Raw genomic sequence first — 23,308 nt, forward strand, 5'->3', positions numbered from 1 at the left:
ACAGCAACATTGTAATCTACTTTCATTAACTGTAACAAAGGCATTATACCAAAGCTAAATGTAAATAATGGGGGGATATAAGGGGTATAGGATTGTTTTTCTTCAGAAGAAATGATAATATTCTCATATTGATTGCAGTGATGAATGCATAACTATGTGATTATACCAGGAGCCATTGATTATACACTTAGGATGGATTGAATGGTGTGTGAATAAAACTGTTTAAAAAAGAAATCTGGGAACTGAAAACATGGGGGGAAAAGTAGGAGTGTTCTAAAAATTTGGGACTTTTAGATGCACCCATGTTCATTGATCCAGTCACTAATTCTGTCTCCCATTAATAAGACATATTCTCTACTGGCCTTGGTTTAAGAGTATAAATCTTAGTCCCTTACTTAAACTATACGGCTCTTTAGGACAAAAGGCACAAATCATATACCTCTTATATAGCTCTGTCCATATAGGTAGCCAACACGCAGTTTGATAAAATTGCACAAATAGCTGATACTGCAACTTCAAGACAGCTGTTTGGGATTAGGGGCTTGGCAGAAGTGCCTGACATTAAGGTAAAGGCAGACTGGAAAATGGTATCCTGCTTCATCCTCCAGAGAGTAGTTGAAGTCAGGCCTGGGGTAGATCTATGTTGAGAAGGGGTATAATTATCCTGGTTCACAGTGGCCCCAGGTCTTGTCTGGCAGACTGAGTTATATCTATCAGGGCCTTTTAAAATGCTGACCTGGCCTCTTAGAAATACAAAACCCAAAACATCATTTATAAAGGTCACTGGGAATGGCCTGGGTCAGAATAACTTGAGTCCATTTTGTGCCAATGCCACAGAAAAGGAAGTCACTGAATACTGAGATAAGCTCCTGGAGAGCCCTATGTTGCTTAATCTAAAGAAAGAATGAGAGATTTAGAGCTGAATTTTTACTTGATAATTTAACTGCCAATCTAGCAATGAAATATGCTCTAGGAATTCCAATCAGAGATTTTTATCATCTGACTTGGAAACCAGCTGTACCCTCAGTGAGTACAAAAATTTACCACCTGCAAATGCTTAATTCATCAGAATTAGGCAGAGGTGAAAAGAAAAACTCAAATTTTTATTTTTAATGCAATGAGAACCATGCTTTAAGAAATTCTCTTCTCTGATACCTATAAAAATAGCTCTAATTTTTTTTCTGAAAGACAATTCACTGTACACATTTACAGTTTTGTACACTGTCTTAATATGAATGGGACTGCTTCTCTACTTGAGCCATTTTAACTGAAGCAAAATAACCTAAGTAATACAAAGTATTAAAATACAGCATAAAGATACAAAAACAGACATTCTAATTCTAGTTCAGGAATGTAATTATGATGTTACATTTTTAAAAATCCACAATTATATTTAGGAAACCACACAAACATAGATCACTGATTTGAATGAAATGCATAAATTTGTAGCAAAGCTTTGTATTTACAAAAAAAAATTACCAAAGAATGCAAAAATTAATGTTTATTCCACCTTTATGTCATATTCCTGGATCCTTCACCAGTGCTACATGAAGAAAAAAACAAAAGCAAAACAAAATGAATAACTGAAATCAGAATCACTAATGTCATCAAGCAGGGAAACAAATAAAATCTAGCAGCCATCAGCAAGAGTACAGCAAAGACAATGCTGTAAAAAGAAAATTGCTAGAGAACTGTATGCATCATATTCTTCCAAACCAGCAAAATATGCTCCTGCATACAATGGAACACTGAATTTTTTTTTCCCTTAAGGTATAGAAATGCAAGTTCTTTTCTGAATATTGTGGATGGGTAAAATGTGTTTGTAATGTAATTCTACTCAGCTATTACAGAATGGGCCAAGAACACATTTATGGATTCTGGGGACAATGTGTACTGTAATTCTTTGACTGGGACAGTGGATACACTAGCCAAAATTAAAAAATAATAATAATACATGAACACAGAAGTACAAGACAAAGGTAAATGAGACTTCTCTTATATCTTAGCAACATTTAGATGGAAATCAAATTTAAATGCACTCCACTCTGCTTTTGAAAAGGCTTTGGTTCAGCTCCCAAATCTTGATTGCTTGAGGCAGTCTCCTATGAGAATACTCAGAAGGTGTCTTCTTAAACAACAAGCCTATTTTTAGTGGTGGAGCCGCTCTTAGTAGCTGTGTCTGCATGGGACTGACAACCAATCACTATCTTTGGAGGAAGTCCTAACCTTTCCTTGTATACCCTCCCTATATGTGTAACAGCTTCTCTGTTTGCACATTCAGTAGTCCATATTGCTATCTTATCACCTTTAGTTCTAACATTAACAACAGCTCCACATACATCATCACCGTAGTCATCAAAAGATTCTCCAATAAGGCACAGCAGTGTCTCTAGCCAAAAGTAATCAAGGTCACTTTGTCTCTGCTGTTTGTTCAATGTCATTAGTCATCATCCTCCTCTTTTGTTTTTTTCATCTTCCCACATAGGCTCAATACCATCCTTAAAAAGTGAGCAGTCACAGCTAGGCATTAAATTACTAGACAACTGGATATGGGTTGTACAGAGCCCCAAAGTCTTCAACAGTATCAAACTTAGAAATCAGTCCACGGTTTGCTTGCCAAGTTTTGCTTTTATCATTTTTAAAAAACCAAAGCACCCATCTGTTCTGTAGTGGATGTTTAATATAGTGTTCTGAGTTAGCAACCTCCTGATTAGATTCTATTTTCTCTTCTGTAAGTGGGGGATTAGGAGTTGGGGAGGTTTCTGGTTCCACAGTTGCCATTTTAGATCAATCTGATTGCACAACCCAAAAATAGCTCTAATTTAAAGAAAGTACTAGGGAATCTAGGCATAAGGATCCTTAAATTCAGGAATTAGTGTTTACCTAAGTTAGATAAAAGTACACTCTTTTAAGATAAATGAAAATTACTACAATTTGTTAAGACACATATTTTAAATTGAACAAGTAAGAACACAAAGTATTTAACTCCCAAATTACAGATCGCATCAAGAGCCCTGATAATCTTATTCTTTAACTACTTGAGAAGTGAAAGCATGAGTTTAACACTAGAGAGGGACAGCTCTAAAAAAGTTCCCCAATAAACAGTAATTTTGAACTAGTAATTTTGAATTACCGTGAATCTGTGAACTCAAATATCAAAAGCTTTTCAAATGCATTTTATTATTTTAAAAAAATGTATGTATCAGGACTATCCTGGAGAAGCCAGTGCATATGGTCCTCATACCAATGAGCCCCAATTCTCGTTCATTTGGTCTTGTTCCTCCCACACATGGGATACAGCTGCCTTTGTATAATACTAATGCAATATAATTTTGTCACTTATTATCATCATCTGAGCACTCAGATACCACCTTGGGAAAACCAGGCAAGATAAGGTTTTTCAAAATAATGCTTTCAGTAAACTTTTATAGCCATATTTGAAAGTATTTCACAAGACAAAATCTCTGGACTGGTTATAAAGTATAATTTTCAAGTGAAGGAATGCAGTGAACTTCATGGCCTGAGCTATGTAAGAGATATATTAAGAGAAGAGAACGGCAACTTGACTAGCACTTTAAGTTTAAAATGGGCCACTCTGCTCATCTCTGGCCCTCAAATCCCTCATTTGTAAAATAAGATGATTAATCAGATGATCTCTCAGGTCCCATCCAAATCATTTATTTCAGGGTTCTCATTTTCCCCATACACCTTATAAGCTAAGTGCTTGGACTGAGAATTTGATTGTACTTATTTGTATTTACAAATGTTATGGCACCTCATTTATGGATGAGTTTTCCTGTGTCATCCACATGGAGATCCAAGATGCACTACTGCCACATACCACTAAAGAATATAAAATGTCTATACTTTCATTTTAGGTAAATGAAAAATGATGCTATAAATACATCTGACTTGTTTATTCCTTAGAAAAATAAGAGTGCCTTAGACAATGAGGCTTTTGATTTTTATGTGTATCATTCATAAATAAAATGCAACTTTTATGTAAATGCTTCTGTTCAGAAAAGCCAATAATGGAGACCTATAATGTCAACTCAAATTAAATAATACAAAAATAAAAGGTCACATACTATCCTGCAATACCCTTGAACAACTGATTTAAAAATAGGATGTCCCTAACTTATTCAGAAACTATTATGGATATTGCATAGTCTGTATCTTGTATAATAGCTCTTTGCTTTTAAGACTTAAAATGTAATTTTTAAGCTTTTGGGGATTTCTGATAAACACATCATAATTTAATGTGATATCCACAGATTTTGTGACAAAACTACAATATTTATTTACACATTTACAAATAGCACAATGTAGTGGTCAAGTAATAACAGTAAGTAATTAATAAACTATTAAAGTGATAAGAAAATCAGCATATTAAATAATTTAAGTGCTTTTGGACAGGATAATTTATGTCCAGCATATAAGCATATACTTACAGATAACTTTAGAAAGAAAATACAGCAATATTTTTGTATAATCAAAAGCAGGAAAAAGATTTTCTATATTATTTTTAGCATCATTTTAGAAATGTCTTCATTGTCTAAATTTAATCAATACCCTGATCAAAGAAAAGACAATATATAGTAAAATTATATAGAGAGTATATTTTTACGTGTGTGTGTGTGCGCGCGCACGCGCATGTATGTATCTACTAACCAAAACTCAGGTCATAAACTAAAACTTAAAAGGCAAATTTCAGACAAAGGTTATGGCAGCTTAAGTTGTCTAGTTCTTTACAAAAACTGCTGCTTTGAAGTTGTTTTAAGTATCTAGTAAGCCCTAGAAACATAATTCAACCTCCTACTTTTGTTAGTTGTTTTTGTTTCACGTGATAATTTTTGCATCTTTTTACTAATTACATAAACTAGTACCCTCATTCTCAACACTTCTCCCAGGAGAAGTTAAAGCAGTTTGATTAGGTATTGAGTATCATTTTGCACTTTACTTTTATTTACCTGGTCTAAAAACACCCTAAATATGTAGCTTTCCTCCCATCCCCCTGTCTCTTATTTTCACCCAGTAGTAAGGATACATACACTGAAGGAATGGAACCAAAACCAAGTTGAAATCATGCCCCAAGATATAAAATTATCATAATTTCGAACTTTGGAATGCTCAAACATGATAAAATATTAAAACAATTATATATTCAAAAATTAACACTGTTTCAAACAGGTTTTTTTTTTTTTTTAATCAGCAGTCAGGCCATAATCAATAGCAAAAAGTATACTTTACCATATACCATATCACTGAAAAGACCAAACATGGGCATTTCATGTGGCCACAGCATCTGAAATGTCATTTACAGTTTTAACTTGATTTTTGTAGTCTGGACTAAGAAGGGGACTGACACTGGAATTTTCACACTGTCCATCTACCTTTGTGGCAGGATGCTTTTTGTTCTCTTTATCAAAGTCTAATGTCACATTCTCCTCAGAGGGCTGAAGCGGACTCTCTAAATGAGCCATTTGTTTTTCTGTTTCTGCTTCTTGTTCCTGAAGCAATCTTTCCACTTCCACTTCAAGCTCCAAAGTCTCCTCATCAGCTTGTACATCCAGTTGTTGCATCAATTCCTCCAACTTCTTGGCCTTCCGGAGCTCATTTTGTTGTATGATTGTACAAAGGTGTTCAGTGAGTTGCTCTTTAATCTCAGTCTTGCGCTGCAGATCTAGCTTTGCTGTAATGTACTCTGCTTCAGCTCTGTCAAACCGCTTCCTATAAGTACAGATACAAAGACCAGTCCGTTAGCTTTCCATTGGAGAAGAAATTCAAAGGAGGGTCTAGAAACTGTAACTAAGCTCAAAAATCAGAAAAAAAATTTATATAAATCAATGAAGATATGGATATTAATATTAATACTTTACTAACATTTGTCTACAAGTTAGCCAAATTAGGCTATGGCTGCTAAAACTTTCACAATGTCCTTATTTGGATCCTCCTGATACATTACTCTTCTGCACTCATTGCCTCTTTTTAATCCTGTGCTTGAGTGAAGGCAGGATAAAGAGGGCTAGTTCAGGGGCAGCTACCTTTGGAGTGGGGAACCCAAATTTATAGTGTTTGCCAATTTCCATGGTATAAATAACTACCACCATGGCCAATTGCAAGCTACCAACATGACATCACTGAATGAAGAACTGGGAAGAGATATACAAAATCTGCTCTTGTGAACCAATGCAAGCCAGCTCCAGAAAATAACTGGTTAAATTTATGAGAGGCAAAACAAGAGATGGAGAAATTAAAAATCTGTATTTCTTGATTAAATACATTAGAAAAATAAGAAAAATCCTGGTGGGAGGAGAAGGATATGGACAGTGGTTGGGAGGTGAATATAAATGGAACAGAGCACACCAGAGCTGTGGGACACTCATTTGTAAATAGGATCTTTGACGATTCTACTTAGACGGGGCCATATTGAATCAGGGTGGGTCTTAATCCATATGATGGGAGTCCTTCTAAGAAGAGGCAATCTAGACGAGGTACAGATGACTGATTAGGAGAAATGAAGTCAGAAGTCAGTAGAAGCCAGAGAATGAGGGAGATCACCATATGATGGAGGGACAGATGCAAGCCAAGGGACCCCAAAGATTGAAACAAGCCAGTACTAGAATGCTACAGACTCTGGAGAAGGCACTGAGTGGTGACACCTTGATTTTGGACTTCTAGCCTCCAAAACTGTGAGCCAATAAATTCCTGTTGTTTAAGCCATCCCATTCTGGGTTATTTGCCATAGTAGCCCCAGTAAGAAAAGATAGTCAAATTCTCTGTCTCAGAAGGAAGTACAGAGAAAATAAAAAGGCTTTTGATTTTAGAGAACCCTGGGTTCAAAACCTGCCTTCACTATTCATGATGTGTCTATCTATTTTGGTCAAGACTTAAACTGACAAACAACAGATATCCAGTCAAACAAGCTCAGGTAAAAAGTGGGTTTTACCATAGGATACAAGAGGCAATATCACAGGCATACCATCAGATCAAAAGCTATTCTCTTCAATGATCAGAAGCCACAGTTTCTCTCATTTATGCTTTCCCATCATCCTCATAGCCCAATATGGCCACCAGCTGTGGCTCTACACCATATTTCCTCCACTCAACCTCTCAGTGTTCCAAATCAAAATTTTCAGAGGAAGGAACTGGTTGGCCTGGCTCATCTCAGTTTAAATAAAGATCTTGGTGCCAGACCATGCCATGGTCACTGTTTAGCCTATGGATTAAATGTCCTGAAGTCAGTAGCCCATGTGTGTTCTAATCAGGGGTGCCCCAACGTAAGTATCATGAGTACCAAACACAGGCAGATTCCTCTGGAGGGGCAGAGGGAGAAGCATGCAATGACTGACAACTCCAGTACAGTGATCCCAGACAGTTACTACAGCTGTGTCTTGTGTAAAATGATGATGATTATAAAACCCCTTACAGTTTAATTAAATAAGATAAACAGGTAAAGTGTCTAGCCCTTTAACTGGTAGACGCTCAAGAAACAGAACTTTTCCTTCAGAGCACCAGAATCAGAGAGTATGCTAGTACATCAGTAAACTTTTATCTAAAATTAAGAGTATGCAAAATTTGGGGAACTGGTTTTATATTTGAACACTCTTATTTACATCATGTTCCTTTATCGTATTTCTTTTTTTTTTTTTTTTTTTGGTATGGAAAAAAGTTGTTTTTCAATAATCCCTTATGTTTTTTAAAAGAATTGTTCTAAAGGAGCTCTGTTGGATACCAGGATCCCTTATTTCCATACTTTTTAATGTACCCTGTTTATATTCTTGAGTCAAGCACATAAGAGCTTGCAACATTCTCCACAGGTATACAAATGCCTCGCCCCTTTCCACCACCCCAAACCTCCCTTCTCTGCAAGTCTGTATTACTCAGCCAGTCAAAATAAGTTAGTATAGATTTACTGATTGTGCTCATGAATACTGAATTGAAATTAACATCTGTAAATAGCCCCCTAGGCTTCCATTGATCTTTTGCTCTGGATAAATCACTGAAAATTTTGCATTTTGTTTATTTATTTAAAGTCCTTCTGGCCAGAAATGTGCATATATATTCTTGTACAGAGTGATTTATGTTTAAAATATTGATTAGTTTCACAAACTGCACCATCAGCCTGGATGTGTCAGGTGGATAATACACAATCAGAGTATGCTGAATTACTTTGGAACAGAATAATAAGAGTATTATATATAACATACTAAGACAAATTGAACTGGAAATGTAATTAGAGAAGTACTTTGCTATTTTAAAGGGACATAGAATAATTTAATGAATGTTATTTAAAGAATTCTAGAAACTGTCTCTTGGTTTTGGTATCCCTGAAAATTTTTAAAAACTCAATTAACCCTCAGTTTTACCCTCAGAGTCCAATGACCCAATTTTAGTCTTCAGTTTCTTTTCTGAGCAGTTCTAACTATTTGTATGGATTGATATTTCATGACTTTTGCCCTTTCTTAGAAGTTTTACAACGGACAAAGAGAAAATTTACTTATTTTTTTTTTTAATAGAATAAAGCTAATTCAATTTTTCAATTACTACATGAGTCCACTGGACCCTTTTATAAATCTATGACACAATATGGGATTGTAGAATTATTATTTTTCCTACAACTGGAAATATTTTGTCATTTCATCACCCTAGGAATTATTTCATTATTACTCATCAATTATTTCCATTTTTGATAAAAATTTAAAATAAGAAATCATAAAATGAGGGCAAGACCTAAAAGAATGATGCAAAAGTGAAATAAACAATCATCCTTTAGATTCCTTACTGTGTTATCCCAAAATACTATATCATCTTTCAAGAAGGTACAAAAGACTGGAGATACCATCTTTGTAATCTGCTCTTAGTTTTCATTGAATACAACTGAAAATTCATATATTTTAATTTTCTGCCCATAAAGACAAAGTAAAGAAAACTGACAGAGGAAGATCTTTGCAGTTATTATAAAAATCAGAAGATGAATGCATAGCAGGCTAAAAGATGGTCCTCGACAGCCATATTCATTTCCTAATCCTAGGAATCTCTTACTTCACATGGCAAAAGAGTGAATATTACTTTGTACAGCAGAGGTGACATTTATTCTGTATTATCAGGGTGGGCCCTATATGCAATCACATATGTCTTCATAAGAGAGAGGCAGAGGGAGTTCTGAGAGACAACAGCAGGAAGCAATGTGACCATGGAGGCAGGGATTGGAGTGATGAGGCCACAAGCCAATGAATGTATGCAGGAATCAGAACTAGAAGAAGTAAGGAGCAACAGATTCTCTCTTATAGTCTCTGGAGAGAGCTGTTCCTAGTGACTGGAGAGTGTGACCCTGCTGACATTCCAGAACTGTGGGAGAATTAACTTCTGTGGTTTTGAAGTATCCAATGTGTGGTAATTTCTTAGGGTAACCCCAGGAAACTAATACAGATGAAGAAAAATATGGTCTAGATTTTAGATGGTGAAACTGATCAAATAAGAGAAATCTCAGACTATGAGTCTTCAGTAAAAGATAAACTAGGGGAATTTTCTCAAACTCTAGAATCAATGAGTGAAAAATATATTTCTAAGGATGAAAAGGAAATATGGAATTCTCAGCCACTTAATCATTTCAACAGGGAGAGCTTAATCACACAATAGTTTACAAGAACCTGAACCATCTCACATTGTTAAAAGGAATGAGGTTCTGATACAAGTGACAACATGGATGAACCTGGAAGACATCATGTTGAGTGAAATAAGCTACGTACAAAATGACAAATATTATATGATCTCACTCTTATGAAATAGTTAGAAGAAGGAAATTCACGGTCAGAATCTAGAATATAGGTTACCAGGAGATGGGGGTGGGGTGGGGTGGACTGGGTAGGGAATAGGGAGTTAGGACTTAAAATGTACAGAGTTTCTATTTGGGCTGATGGAAAAGTTTTGGTAATGGATGGTGGTATTGGTAGTACAACACTGTGAATGTAATTAATAGCACTGAATCACATATTTGAATATGGTTAAAAGGGGAAATTTTAGGTTGTATATATGTTAGTAGAATAAAAATAAAAAAAAAATAAATCCATGGAACTGAACAACACAAACAGTGAACCTTAAGTTAAACCACAGAATATAGTTACTAGTACAATTATAAAAATGTGCTTTTATCAATTGTAACAAATGTACCATACCAATGCAAGGTGTTAACAATAGGGTGGTATATGGGAATCCTGAATTTTATGTATCATTGTTCTGTAAACTGACGTTGTCTCTAATTAAAAAAAATATTAAATTAATGAAAAAAAAAAAGGATGTGACAGCATACTTTCAGTTTTTTATGAAGTTTGGAATAAAAGATTAGTTAATACAAAAATGTTTTCTATGCTTATAATTCCTATTAAAATTTCTAATAAAGGTATATTCTCACAATTCCTTTTATTCTTCTGTAAATTAATCATGTAATGACATTTATGTATGTATATATATATACACACATATATAAAAGGAGGTCTAGTAAATCTAAATGGTAAACAGTGATAATTATTTTTCCAGTATACTAAAAAAACTATGTTCTGAATGTGGGAAAACGGTGGAGTAGGAAGCTCCAGGAATGGGTCCCTCCATCAGAACAACTATTAAACAGGCAGGAACTCTCTGAATCATTTATTTTGAAACTCCAGGATGCAAAACACTGTACAGCATCTAGGGAAAAGTGGAAGGAAGAAGCTGGTAAATTATGGTAAACACCAGTAAATTGCTCTCTCTGCACCGGCAGTAACCATCATGCATTCCCCACTCCCCTACTCCTGTGGCAGCCCGACATACCTTGCTGGTGCCAGAAAGGGACATAAAATTCCACTTCCCCAAGTTCCTGGGTAGGATTGCTGATCATGGCTTTTGATTAACTAATTCAGATCACTGGGGGCAAAGTTCTGAGGGCGGTCATTGTTCCAACCCACCCTGGACACAGGCGGTGGGGGAGACTTAAAGAAGGTACACTTCTTCAGAACTACGGAGAACAACTGAAGGGCTGCATTTGCTGGGCAGGTCAAGAAAGTGCAGTTTTGAGGAGCCATGAAAGAAGCTCCTGGACCCTTCCTGGCCCCTCCCTCATCCCCTTTCCAGTGTAATCTGGAGCCAGCCAACACTTCCTTTGTAGGTACCTGGCCTTTTCCTGGTTGGGAAAGACTTACTTAGGAAATTCCTCTGTAGTGTGCCCCTCTCCCAGAATTAGCTTTCCAGGCAAAAGCAGCTTGAGACAATGAAAGCAGTATAAGAAATAACTGAGGCAGAGGGCCTGGAGCAAAGGCGTATCTCCTTTAGTCCTGCCATGGAACACCCAGGAGAGGAAAAAGGTATGTTTCCTGAGAAACAGAGGGGGCATTTAAACTCTTATAAACAGGGAAACTCCTAAGTGTACTAGCAAGCACAAGCCCAGGATAAGACACAGGTCCTGAGAAGACAGGGAAGACCTGGCCCTCGAGAAAATCTCTATCATATCACCAGCTGGCTACAAATCCAAAACACAGATATTTCAGGGACACAAAGGAAAAAATGACAGAAAACTTTCCAAACTTATCAAAAGACATGACTATGAACATCCAAGAAGCCCAAAGAACACCAAATACAATAAACTTGAAGAAAAATACAACCTGCCACATAATGATCAAACTGTCAAATGCAAAGGACAAGGAGAGAATTCTAAAAGCTGCAAGAGAAAAGCAACAAGGGAGTGCCAATTTCTCATTAGAAACCATGAAAGCAAAAAGGCAGTAGATTGAAACACTTAAAATGCTGCCCAACCCCACTCCCCCAAAAAAAGTCAACCAAGAATTTTATATCCAGTGAGATTTTCTTCTAAAAATTAGGGAGAGATTAAGACATTCCCAGATAAATAAAAACTGAGGGAGTTCATCACCACTAGACCTGCCCTACAAGCCATGATAAAGGGAGTTCTTCACACTGAAAGGACAGTAGACAGTAGTTCAAAGCAGCATAAAGAAATAAAGGTAATCATTTGGGTAATTATAAATGCCAGTACTATTGTGTTTTCTTTTGCTATGTAATTCAGCTTCTTACTTCCTACAGGTGCTATAATGCAAATACATAAAAAGTAATGATAAATCTCTTGGACGTACAATGTACAAAGATATAATTTATAACAAGTACAAAAAAAGGTGGGGGGATTTAAGACTATAGGAACAGTGTATATGTATGCTATTGAAGTCAGGTTGGTATCAAATCAAATATGACTGCTACACATTAGGGATGTTAAATTTAACTCCATGGTAACCACAAGGAAAATATATGAAAAATATATCCAGCTAGAAATCAGAGGGGACTCAACATGATACAATACAAAAAAATCGAATAGCAGGCATTAACGGAAAATTGAGGGAGAAAAAAGTATGTGCTTGTTTGTATATATTATGTCCCCCAGAAAAAGCCATATCCTTTTTTGCAATCTTGTGGGGGCGGATTTATTAATCTTTCTGATTAGGATGTGACCTCTTGATTGAGTGTTTCCATGAAGATGTGACTCACTCAACTGTGGGTAATATCTTTGATTAGATTACTTTCATGGAGGTTTTACCCCATCTATTCAGTGTGGGTCTTAACTAAGTCACTGGAGCCCTATAAGAGCTCAGACAGAAAGAGTTCAGCGCTGCAGCTCAGAGAGACATTTTGGAGATGGTCACTGAAAGCAGACTTTTGCTAGCTCAGAGTTTACCTGGGAGAAATTAAGAGAACATCCCCACATGCTTAGAGAGAAACATCCTGGGAGAAAGCCATTTTGAAACTAGAACCCCAGAGGAGATGCCAGCCACTTGCCTTCCCAGCTGACAGAGATTTTCTAGACACCATCGACTGTTCTTCACTAAAGGTACCCTGTTGTTGATGCCTTAGTTTAGACACTTTTATGGCCTCAGGACTGTAACTTTTTAACCAAATAAACCCCGTTTATAAAAGCCAATCTGTTTCCAGTATTTTGCATAACAGCAGCATTAGCAAACCAGAACAAGGTATAAGACTCACCAAAACTAAAGGGCAACGAGGCAGAAGAAAGTGCCACATCATCAGTAGTGACTTTATATGTAAATGGATTAAGCTTGACAGTCAAAGGGCAGAGATAGACAGAATGGATTTTTAAAAAATGACTGAACTATATGCTGTATACAAGATACTCACCTAAAATTCAAAGAAAATGGAGGATGAAAGTGAAAGGATGGAAAAATATACCAGGTAAATATGAGGGACAATGATTATATATGATAAATGGGTCAACCCAACAAGAAGACCTAAAAATTATAATTATATATGAACCTAATGGCAGAGCCCCTCAAAATATTAAACAAATACAGACAGATTTGAAGGGAAAAAATAGTTCTACATTAATACAAGTAGGCTTTCCACTGTGAATAATGAATAGAACATCTGGACATAAAATCAATGAGGATAAAGAAGACTTATATGGTACTCTAAACCAACAGACAAATACCTAACAAACAAATATAGAACACTTCACCCAACAGCAGCAGAATACACATTCTTCTCAAGTGCAAATGGATCATTTTCCAGGATAGACCATATTTTAGGTCACAAAACAAGCTACAATAAATTTAAAAAATATTGAAACCATACAATGTGTCTTTTCTGACTACAAAGGAATGAAGCTAAAAATCAATAACAGAGGGAGAAATGGAAAATTCACAAATACATGTAAATTATAATCAACCAATGAATTAAAGAGGAAATTACAAGGGAAATTAGGAAATATCTTGAAGTGAATGAAAATGAAAATACAACAACCAAAACATATGGATGTAGCAAAGACAGTGCTGGGAGAGATATTTATAGCTCAAAATAATGCTTACAAAAAAGATCTCCAATCAGAGACCTAACCTCAAAATCTCAAAAAAAAAAAAAAAAAAAAGAAAGAAAAGAAAGCTAAACTTAAAGTGTGCAGAAGGAAGGAAACAACAAAGATTAGAGTGGAGATAAATGAAGTAGAAAACAAACAAACAAAAAGAAATGCAAAAAAAAACCTTAACAGTTGGTTCTTTGAAAAGATCAATAAAATCAACAAACCTTTAACTAGACTGACAAAGAAAAAAAGAGAGAGGCCACAAATTAACTAAAATTAGAAATTACTACCTACCCCCTGAATTAAAAAGGACTATACGAGGATACTTTGAACTGCGTGCCAACAAATTTAGATAACCTAGATGAAATGGAAAAGCTCCTAGAAACACACAAACTACCTACACCGATGCAATAAGATATAGAAGATACTAGCAAATCAACAACTAGTAAAAAGACTGAATCAAAGAAAGTGATTATTTAATGATAAATGGGTCAAAAACCTTCCAACAAAGAAAAGCCCAGGACCAGATGGCATCACAGGAGAATTTTAACAAACATTCCAAAAAGAATTAACATTAATCCTGCTCAAGCTCTTCCCAAATACTGAAGAGAAGGGAACATTCCCTAATTCATTCTATGAAGCCAATATCATCCTCATACCAAAGCCAGATAAAGATACCACAAGAAAAGAAAATTATAGACCAGTATCTCTTATGAATATAGATGCAAAAATCCTCAACAAAATACTAGCAAACCAAATCTAACAGCACATCAAAAGAATTATGCACCATAATCAAGGGTGGTTCAACATAAGAAAATCAATTAATATAATCACATTTATAGAGCAAAAGGAAAAAACATGATAACGTCAATTGATATAGAAAAGACATTGGAAAAAATCCAGCACCCCTTTTTGATATAAACACTTAGAAAACTAGGAACAGAAGGAAACTTGCTCAACACAATAAAGGGCATATGTGAAATCCCCATAACTACAACATACTTAACAGTGAAAGGCTGAAAGCTGTTTCTCTTAAGATCAGGAACAAGACAGGGATACCCACTGTCAACACTGTTATTCAACACTGTACTGGAAATTCTAGCCAGAGCAATTAGGCAAGAATAAGAAATCAGAAGCATCCAAATTGGAAAGGAAGAAGTAAAACTTTCCCTATCTGCAGAGAATATGATCCTATAGACAGACAAGCCTGAAAAATCCCCAACGAAGCTCCTAGAGCTAATAAATGGATTCAGCAAAGTCTCTCTGTGGGGGGTGGGTGGGGTGGGGGTGGAGGGGTGTATAAGAGCAACACCCCAAAATCAGTTGTGTTTCTATATGATAGTAATGAACAATCATAACAAAACTCCATTTACAACAGCAAAAATTCCATTCTTACAAGTCAATGAATCAAATACCCAAGAATGAATATAACCAAGGCTATAAAGGACTTGTACATGGAAAACTACAAAACATTGTTAAAAGAAATCAAAGAAGACCTAAATAAATGGAAGGATATTCTGTGTTCATGGATTGAAAGACTAAATATTGTGAAAATGTAAATTCTACCCAAAGCAATTTACAGATTCAATGCAATCCCAATCAAAATTCCAACAACCTTCTATGCAGAAATGGAAAAGCCAATCATCAAATTTATATGGGAGGGTAAGGGGCCATGAATAGCCAAAGCCACCTTGAAAAAAAGAACAAAATTGGAGGACTCACACTTCCTGATCTTAAAACTCATTACAAAGCCACAGTTATCACAACAGCATGGTACTAGCACAAAATCAGCCATATAGAGCAATGGAATAGAAATGAGAGCTCAGAAATCAACCCTCACATTTATGAACAACTGATTTTTGATAAGGGGACAAAGACCACTTAATTGCGAAATAATACTCTCTTCAGCAAATGGTGCTGGGAGAACTCAATATCCAAATTCGAAAGAATGAAGGAGGAACCCTATCTCACACCATACACAAAAATTAACTAAATATGGATCAAAGACCTAAATATAAGAGCCAGAACTATAAAACTGTTAGAAAAAAATATAGGGAAGCATTTCCACAATATTGTGTTAGGCAATGTTTTCTTAGACTTTACACCTAAAGCACAGGCAACAAAAGAAAAAAAAAAATAGATAAATGGGATCTCATCAAAATTAAAAAAAAAACTTCTGTGCCTTAAAGGACTTTATCATGAAAGTAAAACAACAACCTACAGAATTGGAAACCACACATACAATAAGGGATTAACATCAGCAAGAAAATATAACCCAATTAAGAAAATGGGAAAAAGACTTGAATACATTTCTCCAAAGAAGAAACACAAATGGTCAAAAAACATTTTCTCCTTAAGTCAACATCATTGGGTATTAGGAAAATGCAAATCAAAACCACAAATCAAAACCACAACGCGATACCACTTCACAACCACTAAAATGGTTACACTTAAAAAATGGAAAATCACAAATGCTGAAGAGGATGCGGTGCAACAGGTACACTCACTCATTGCTGGCAGGAATGTAAAATGGTATAGTCAATGTGAAGACAGTTTGGCCATCCCTCAGATAATTAAGTATACAATTTATACAATTACTTACTATATGACCTGGCAATCCCAACTCTAAATATATATATCCAAAAGAACTGAAAGCAGGGACTGTAACAGATCTTTGCACACTGATGTTCACAGCAGCATTATTCGCAATTGGCAAAAGATGGAAGCAATCCAAGTGTCCATCAACCAATGAATGGATAAACAAACTGTGCTATATACACACAATGGAATACTACTCAGCTGTAAAAAGGAGCAAGTTCTGATACATGCAACAACATGGATGAACCCTGAAGACATCATGTTGACTGAAATAAGCCACACACAAAAGGACAAATATTGTATGTTCTCCCTCTTATTAAATAATTAGAATAAGCAAACTCATAGACTCAAAATCTAGAATATTGGTTCCCAGGGAATGGGATGGCAGTAGGAAATAGGGAGTTAAGTTTTAAAATGCACAGAATTTCTATTTGGGACAAAGGAAAAGTTTTGATAATGGATGATGGTGATGGTAGCACAACACTGAATATAATTAATAGCACTGAGTTAATATATTTGAATGTGGTTAACAGGAAATTTATGTTGTATATATGTTAGAATAAAAATTTTTAAAAAGTCCATGGAACTGCACAACACAAACAGTGAATGCTAAGTTAAACCATGGACTAGCACAATTATAAAAAAATGTACTTTCATCATTTATAACAAATGTACCATACCAACGCAAGGTATTAATAATAGGTTAGTATATGAAAACCCTGTATTTTATGTATGATTGTTCTGTAAACAAATCAATTTCTTTGATTAAAAAAAACAAACAAACAACTATGTTCTACATGCAGCCACTCTCAATTTTAAAAACTGGTCTGCATAGCATACGGCAGTACTGGTATTGTACCTGTGAGCAGCTGCTGGCTGGCTCACTCAAAATGCTGGTCTCCTCAGAGATGTCCACCCTGACAATGCTCTCTAGGAGCCAATGTAAAAGCTAATTCTGGCCTGTTCAATAACCAAAATCTTTGTGGACATAGTACTGTACTATTTATAGAAGATAGATCATTTTTTATTTAAAAAAAATCAATGAGATCTCCCAAAGAAACTGTCCTGGGGATTACCTTCTAGATATCTGGACCATGATATTATTTACTGATTTATAATTTCTCAATAACCACAGATGCCAGTGTAGGAAATGTGGTCTCAATTTTATGCATGAATGAGAAGACACAAACCTAGTTCTAGTCACAATACTTTCTGGCCTCTCTTTGACTTAACCAAAGAGCTTAAAGCTTTTAAAAATAGCCTCACAAAATATCCATTCACATATAACTGTATTTATGCCAGTACCATGAGAAACTGCCATCTTAAACTTATTAAGCAAAATTGACTATATTAAAAATACACTAAAATTTCATTAAGAATATTTAAGAATTACGGGATGTTTTCTCCTTTAATTAATAACCCCATGTTCTTTGTGGTTCTTTGAAAGCTAAAATTATGACATTTCACATATATAACATTCAAATACCTAATGTTCAATGCACAAAGGCATCTTCTTTCAGCTCTATCAAAACAGTTTTAAAACATAATGAGATTGGTTTTATATTGAGGTATCCAGCACTGTACCTACAATCTGAAAAATTCATATAAAGGACTTCTAATGCATAAAAATATTCCTCTGGCCAATTTTCATTACAGAGGATAAAATGTGCTAAAAATTGAGGCTTAGTTTAATCTTAAAATCTCTATTACTTCTTTAGTGACCTTACTGACAGAAATCTGAAACCTACTGATGGCATTAATTTAGGAAGTTAATTAATAAAGGCAGCCCATTAAGTCTAATAACTAATGGTAAAACAGAAATTACAAAAACACAAGGACAACCACAAACATCTTTCATATATACTGAACAATGAACTAAAAACCACAACCAAGTATTTCCACTTTATTAAACTGTCATATAAACATTCTGATGCTGTGGTTTACCCTGGACTAATGAGGCATTCTGATTGATTTCTAGTGTTACAGAGAAAGATGCAAAACTGAGTCATTAACACAGTATTCCCTTGTAATAAAGGACAAACCAGGATGATTAAAGCAATTTTGAAAGGACTGAAAATCCTGAAATTAGACTTAATTTTTTGCCCTTTTATCTGTTTGCAAAGTCCATGTAATTCTTTACACGTGTTTAATTCATTTAAAAAATATTCCATGATGACTTTTTCCTCTTAAAAAAATACCAATGAATGAAACCAAGGAATATATGATATCAAAACAATTTGCACAAGTATAATCAGCAAGGAAAAAAAAAAAGAGAAAAAGTTTCAAGTTTCAAAGACAGAGCTATATATTCTTTAAAATACATGTATTTTTTCTTTTTAAAAATAAACTGGATCATCACACTTTGCTGAAATGAGAACTAGGTTTCAATTCTCTAAGAATGATCCCAAATAATCAAATTTCTAAATGGAAAGACTTGAATTTAGAAGAGAATAATGGAGTTTTGTATAATTAAAATAACAGTTTTAATCATGGCTCTGAGACTTAATAGCTATGTGTTTTGGGGGCAAGTTACTCAGACACTGATAGAGTATTATGTGACATTTACTTTGTCAGATCCTGAAAGATTAATAAAGCAGATTCCCAAACCTTAAATAGCAGGGAAGACTAAATAGTAATTAAATAATTTAAGAAACGTTCGAACAAGGTAAACGTATAAGAAAGACTTAAGGAAGTCTTCACAGAACATAAAATACTTGAATCAGCCCAAAAAAAGGAACAAATACAACACCTAACGGGGTTGTTGTGAGGTTTAAATGATGATATACATAAAAGTTCCTGGGCCCAGCTAGCAAGGGACATTAAAGTGGACTCCTTTTTCAAAGCTCATATTTCCTCAACTCACCGAGCATATGAATAATCTAGGCTGGCCTGATCAATCCGGTTCCTGAGGATTCCAATGTCAGCTGACACCATGTCATCTAAAGTCTGCAATTCCTTCTGGATCCGCTTTAGTTTTATGGTCTCTGCCTGAGTTCTTTTAGATCTAGAAATCAAGAACATGCGTGGGGCAGGGGGAAGCATTTTTAAACCATGTATCCATATATAGTACAAGTGAGAAAAGTAAGACACTGTATACATACATATACATACACACATATATAATATATACTGTATGATTATAATATTAAATTTTTTAAAAACTAGAAAAAATCAGAAAAAACAATGGTAACATTTGATATATCTCTCAGAGACTGCATTTGAGAATTTTTCCCTTATTTTTCCAAATTTTCTATTAGCAATTATTATTTTTATACACAAGGGATAAAATAAGGTTCACAAATATACCAATACATGGATTACTGGTGAGTCTATATTCATTCTGTAAGGATGAGAATAAGTACTAAAAGAGTATATCTGCATCCCTTTTACATCAGAATTTCTAATACAGCTTTCCAAATTTCCAGTCTTAAATTCTTCCTGCTAAGTCCATTTTCACTTGTCTATACTTAGCAAACACCAAGAATGGATGCCGTCATTAACGCACGCTATTTCTTTGTATGTTTGAAAACATCTGTTTTTACTTCCTTAGGATACATTTCTGCAAACTTTCATTGCTTTGCTTTGCTTTGCCTATAGGCAAAACTATAGATTCTAAAAATATTCTTTGGCAGCTCCAAACCCAAAAACTCTTTTCTTTCCTTGGTTAAAAGCACGTCCAACCTCATCATTTCTAAGACCCCCTCACTGCCTCCCAAGTACAATATATACTTAAGAATTAAGAGAACAAACAAATATAAAAACAAAGCTTTAATCATGATTTCACTCATTTCAAAATTTCCTACACATTCTCCAGGGGGAGGAAAACCCCCACATAAAACCATGACATTGCAACTTACTTTAAGAATGAATTCTGTCCCTTTATAGCACACAAAAATCTCTGACTGACACAATCCAATAGTATTTCCTATATTTCTGCTCTGCCTGGTCATGAAATGGTCAAGATCCTTCTCCTGATTTCTACTCTATTATGCATTTGCCCTTGCTTTCTGCCTACAAAAGTTCACTTTCCAGTATGACTCCCTTCAATTACTTCACTGTCCCTTTATTATTAAGAATCCAATCATGATGTATTTCCCTAAGTTTCTGCCTATATCAGTACTTTCAATCTTAAATTAAAAGCACTCAGGGAAGAGCAAATGCTGTACCTGAAAATCTTTCTGTAAAATTGCCAGCAAACAGCCTCCCTCTCTCCTCTGAATTGAGGACTATTAGAACACTTTTCAATAACACTTGTAGGAAAACAAAAGAGGGCACTACTTTTTATACATTGTCCTTTTGCTTAAAATATAAGTTCAGCAAGTTGTGAATTTCCTATGCTTCACAAAAGATCCCGGTACTTAAAATATAAGTTCAGCAAGTTGTGTATTTCCTATGCTTCATGAAAGATTACAGTATACCAGTAGGAGAAAAACAATTATTACTTTCAAAATATACACTTCACTGAAAGGTAAAATTCTGAATTACTCTTATGACCATCTGCTTCCATCCCCTCCCCTAACCCTCCCCTGACACACATCCTAGTCCCTCAATTAGTAACTCTGCCAGACTTTTCTAGAACTCGAAATAAAAAATGTCACAGAGTACTTGTTTGCATTTAGTTCTCTCTATTCATAAACACTGCCTTATTGAGTAAGTTTGGTTTCTGAAGGCCACAGCAGATTATAAACTACAAATTATAAGCTCAGAAAGTGGGTATGGACAGGAAAAGTGGTTTGAATGGCTATACTGCTGTTCCAGGCTGCCAAAATGACAGTAAAGGAGAAGGGATCATCGACAAACTGACACTGGGTATCTGAGCAAGAAAAACTGAATTTCACACAGTATGGAGCAGTGCTAATAATGGTGATCCTGAGTCATCAATAAAAGGTTAAATTACATATTTTCCATTATGGTGACAGGTTAAATTCTTTGAGAAAAATTTCCACAGGAAACAACATTAAGATTTTGGGAGTATAAGTTATTTATCTGGAATACCTTATTCTTCTACCCACTGGATAATAAGGCTCCCTACATCAAAATTAAAACCTGCGATTATCGTTAATTTACATGTTTACAGCTATTTAGTGCTTCTCCTATGAAGGTGTAGATGGTTAAAACAGAAAATACTGATGCTGATCCTTAAGTTTCAATTGCATCTATATTCATAAATTCAATATGGCCTATGTCTTCGCTTATAAAGTCCTCCTTAATAAGTTAACTGGAATTCAGATATCACTTACAAAACATAATTTGTTTATATAGCCTTAAAGTAATGTTTGTAAGAAAAAAATAACAGTTTATTAGAACAGACATGGCAAAATAAATATAAAACATGATAGAACTGATTGCAGCTTATAACCAACCTTTCCTGGTTCAGGTACCTCACCTTTCTGCAATAGCTTTGGCCAAAAGAGCTTTCTTACGTTTATTTTTCTCTTCCATTAGCCGTTGTTCTTTTTGGAGGACTTCCCAACGAGTTTTTTCTTGCCTGAGGAGCAAAAAAGTATAAAAATGAGTTATGAAAGAGACTGTTACCCCATCCCACACCTTACCAGTCTCAGTCACATAAGAATAAAGTTCAATCAACAAGATTATGCATATTTTTTTTTCAAAAATCCTCTTAAAGGAACCGATCCGCAACTCATTATTTTGTTCTAATAGGAACAAGACCATGATCTGAAATAAAGTAGGCTTACATACATCAGCCCTTTGAAATCCATTACATGCAACAGACTGGAAGCTGAAGTGCTGTGGCTCTTTTTAGGAGTACAAAGTTAATTTTCTATTACATGCAAAATGGAGATCAAAATGAACTAGCCTGTAACTGATGTCATCCGTTATAAGTTATATTACTACCTTTTAGCATTTTCTATAATCAAAGTCTCCACCACCTTAACATCCTTAAGATCATAATCAGTGTTTATTCAATAATTTTCTTTCAATATGCTCACTTATTTCCAACTCTTAAGATCTTCTAAACAGAGTGAAACATGATCTGAGATGTGAATGCTGGCCTAAAGAAAAACTTCAAAGATCGAAAAACATGAATTATCTTCCAATCTGTCCAAGTCTGAAAAAGGTAAAGTAAATTTTCCATAAATGTATGAACTTGATGTCAACTCAAATTAAGGTAATTGCAAAATTATTCCTACTATTGTCATTTCATATAGCCACTTTATCAAAACTCTCTATTCTCAAATCTAGCAACCACTTTCAAAATTGTCCTTTTCTCTCCATTGCAACAGCCTCCACCTTAGTGCTGGCATTGATCTTTTCTCATTTTTCCTACTGTAAGCATCTCCTCTCCAGTCACCTTAGTTCCAGCTTACCCAGGACTCTATCTCAAATGGTCTTCAATGTTGACATCTGGGTCTTCTCTAACCATTATTTTGATTGGGCCATCTATCCCTCAGAGGCCTTGGTGATATCCTATTGCACCAGGGAACTTGCCAGGCAGACATCCTTTGCTTCTAAATCTTTCCTCACTTCCTTAATTCTCTACTATTTTCTGGCCTATCCTTTGCCTCTCCCAGAGAACCTGGTTGTGTTATCTGTGACCATCTCTAGGATATGGCTTTCCTTTCCCCCTTCTTAAAATGTCAGAACTTTTCATCAAATGGCTCCTCAGACTGCGTGCCCTCTCTGAAAATATCCCCAGTTACCTAAAAGAGAATAATTTTCCTAACGACAATACACCTAAATCATCCAGCTTAATTCAAACTCACTCACCTTTGCTGGTAACCTATACTTAGACATTTACATGTATGCTTTTGTTCAATGTTTGTTTCATAGTTCACGTGGTTTATCTCTCTCATCAAAATCATTTCTTAGCTGTAAACCCTTGAGTAAGGAATAGCG

General features: G+C 35.2%; 1 protein-coding gene and 1 pseudogene across 2 annotated transcripts in view; both read right to left on the reverse strand.

The window, feature by feature from the left end:
- Positions 1-1,082: 1,082 nt before the first annotated feature.
- Positions 1,083-4,159, reverse strand: LOC119526361 (annotated as a pseudogene).
- A 116-nt stretch (positions 4,160-4,275) lies between these two features.
- The window catches only part of GORAB (golgin, RAB6 interacting), a 31,522-nt gene continuing 12,489 nt past the window's right edge, over positions 4,276-23,308 (reverse strand). For both annotated transcript variants that reach the window (XM_037825372.1, XM_037825373.1), the window contains 3 exons: positions 21,837-21,938; positions 19,314-19,454; positions 4,276-5,730 (listed from right to left, as the gene is read on the reverse strand). In XM_037825372.1, the coding sequence (XP_037681300.1) occupies positions 5,289-5,730; positions 19,314-19,454; positions 21,837-21,938 (685 nt within the window). In that variant the 3' untranslated portion in view covers positions 4,276-5,288. The remainder of the gene's footprint in view (positions 5,731-19,313; positions 19,455-21,836; positions 21,939-23,308) is intronic.

Source organism: Choloepus didactylus, chromosome 2 (genome assembly GCF_015220235.1).
Source record: "Choloepus didactylus isolate mChoDid1 chromosome 2, mChoDid1.pri, whole genome shotgun sequence".
NCBI lineage: Eukaryota > Metazoa > Chordata > Mammalia > Pilosa > Megalonychidae > Choloepus > Choloepus didactylus.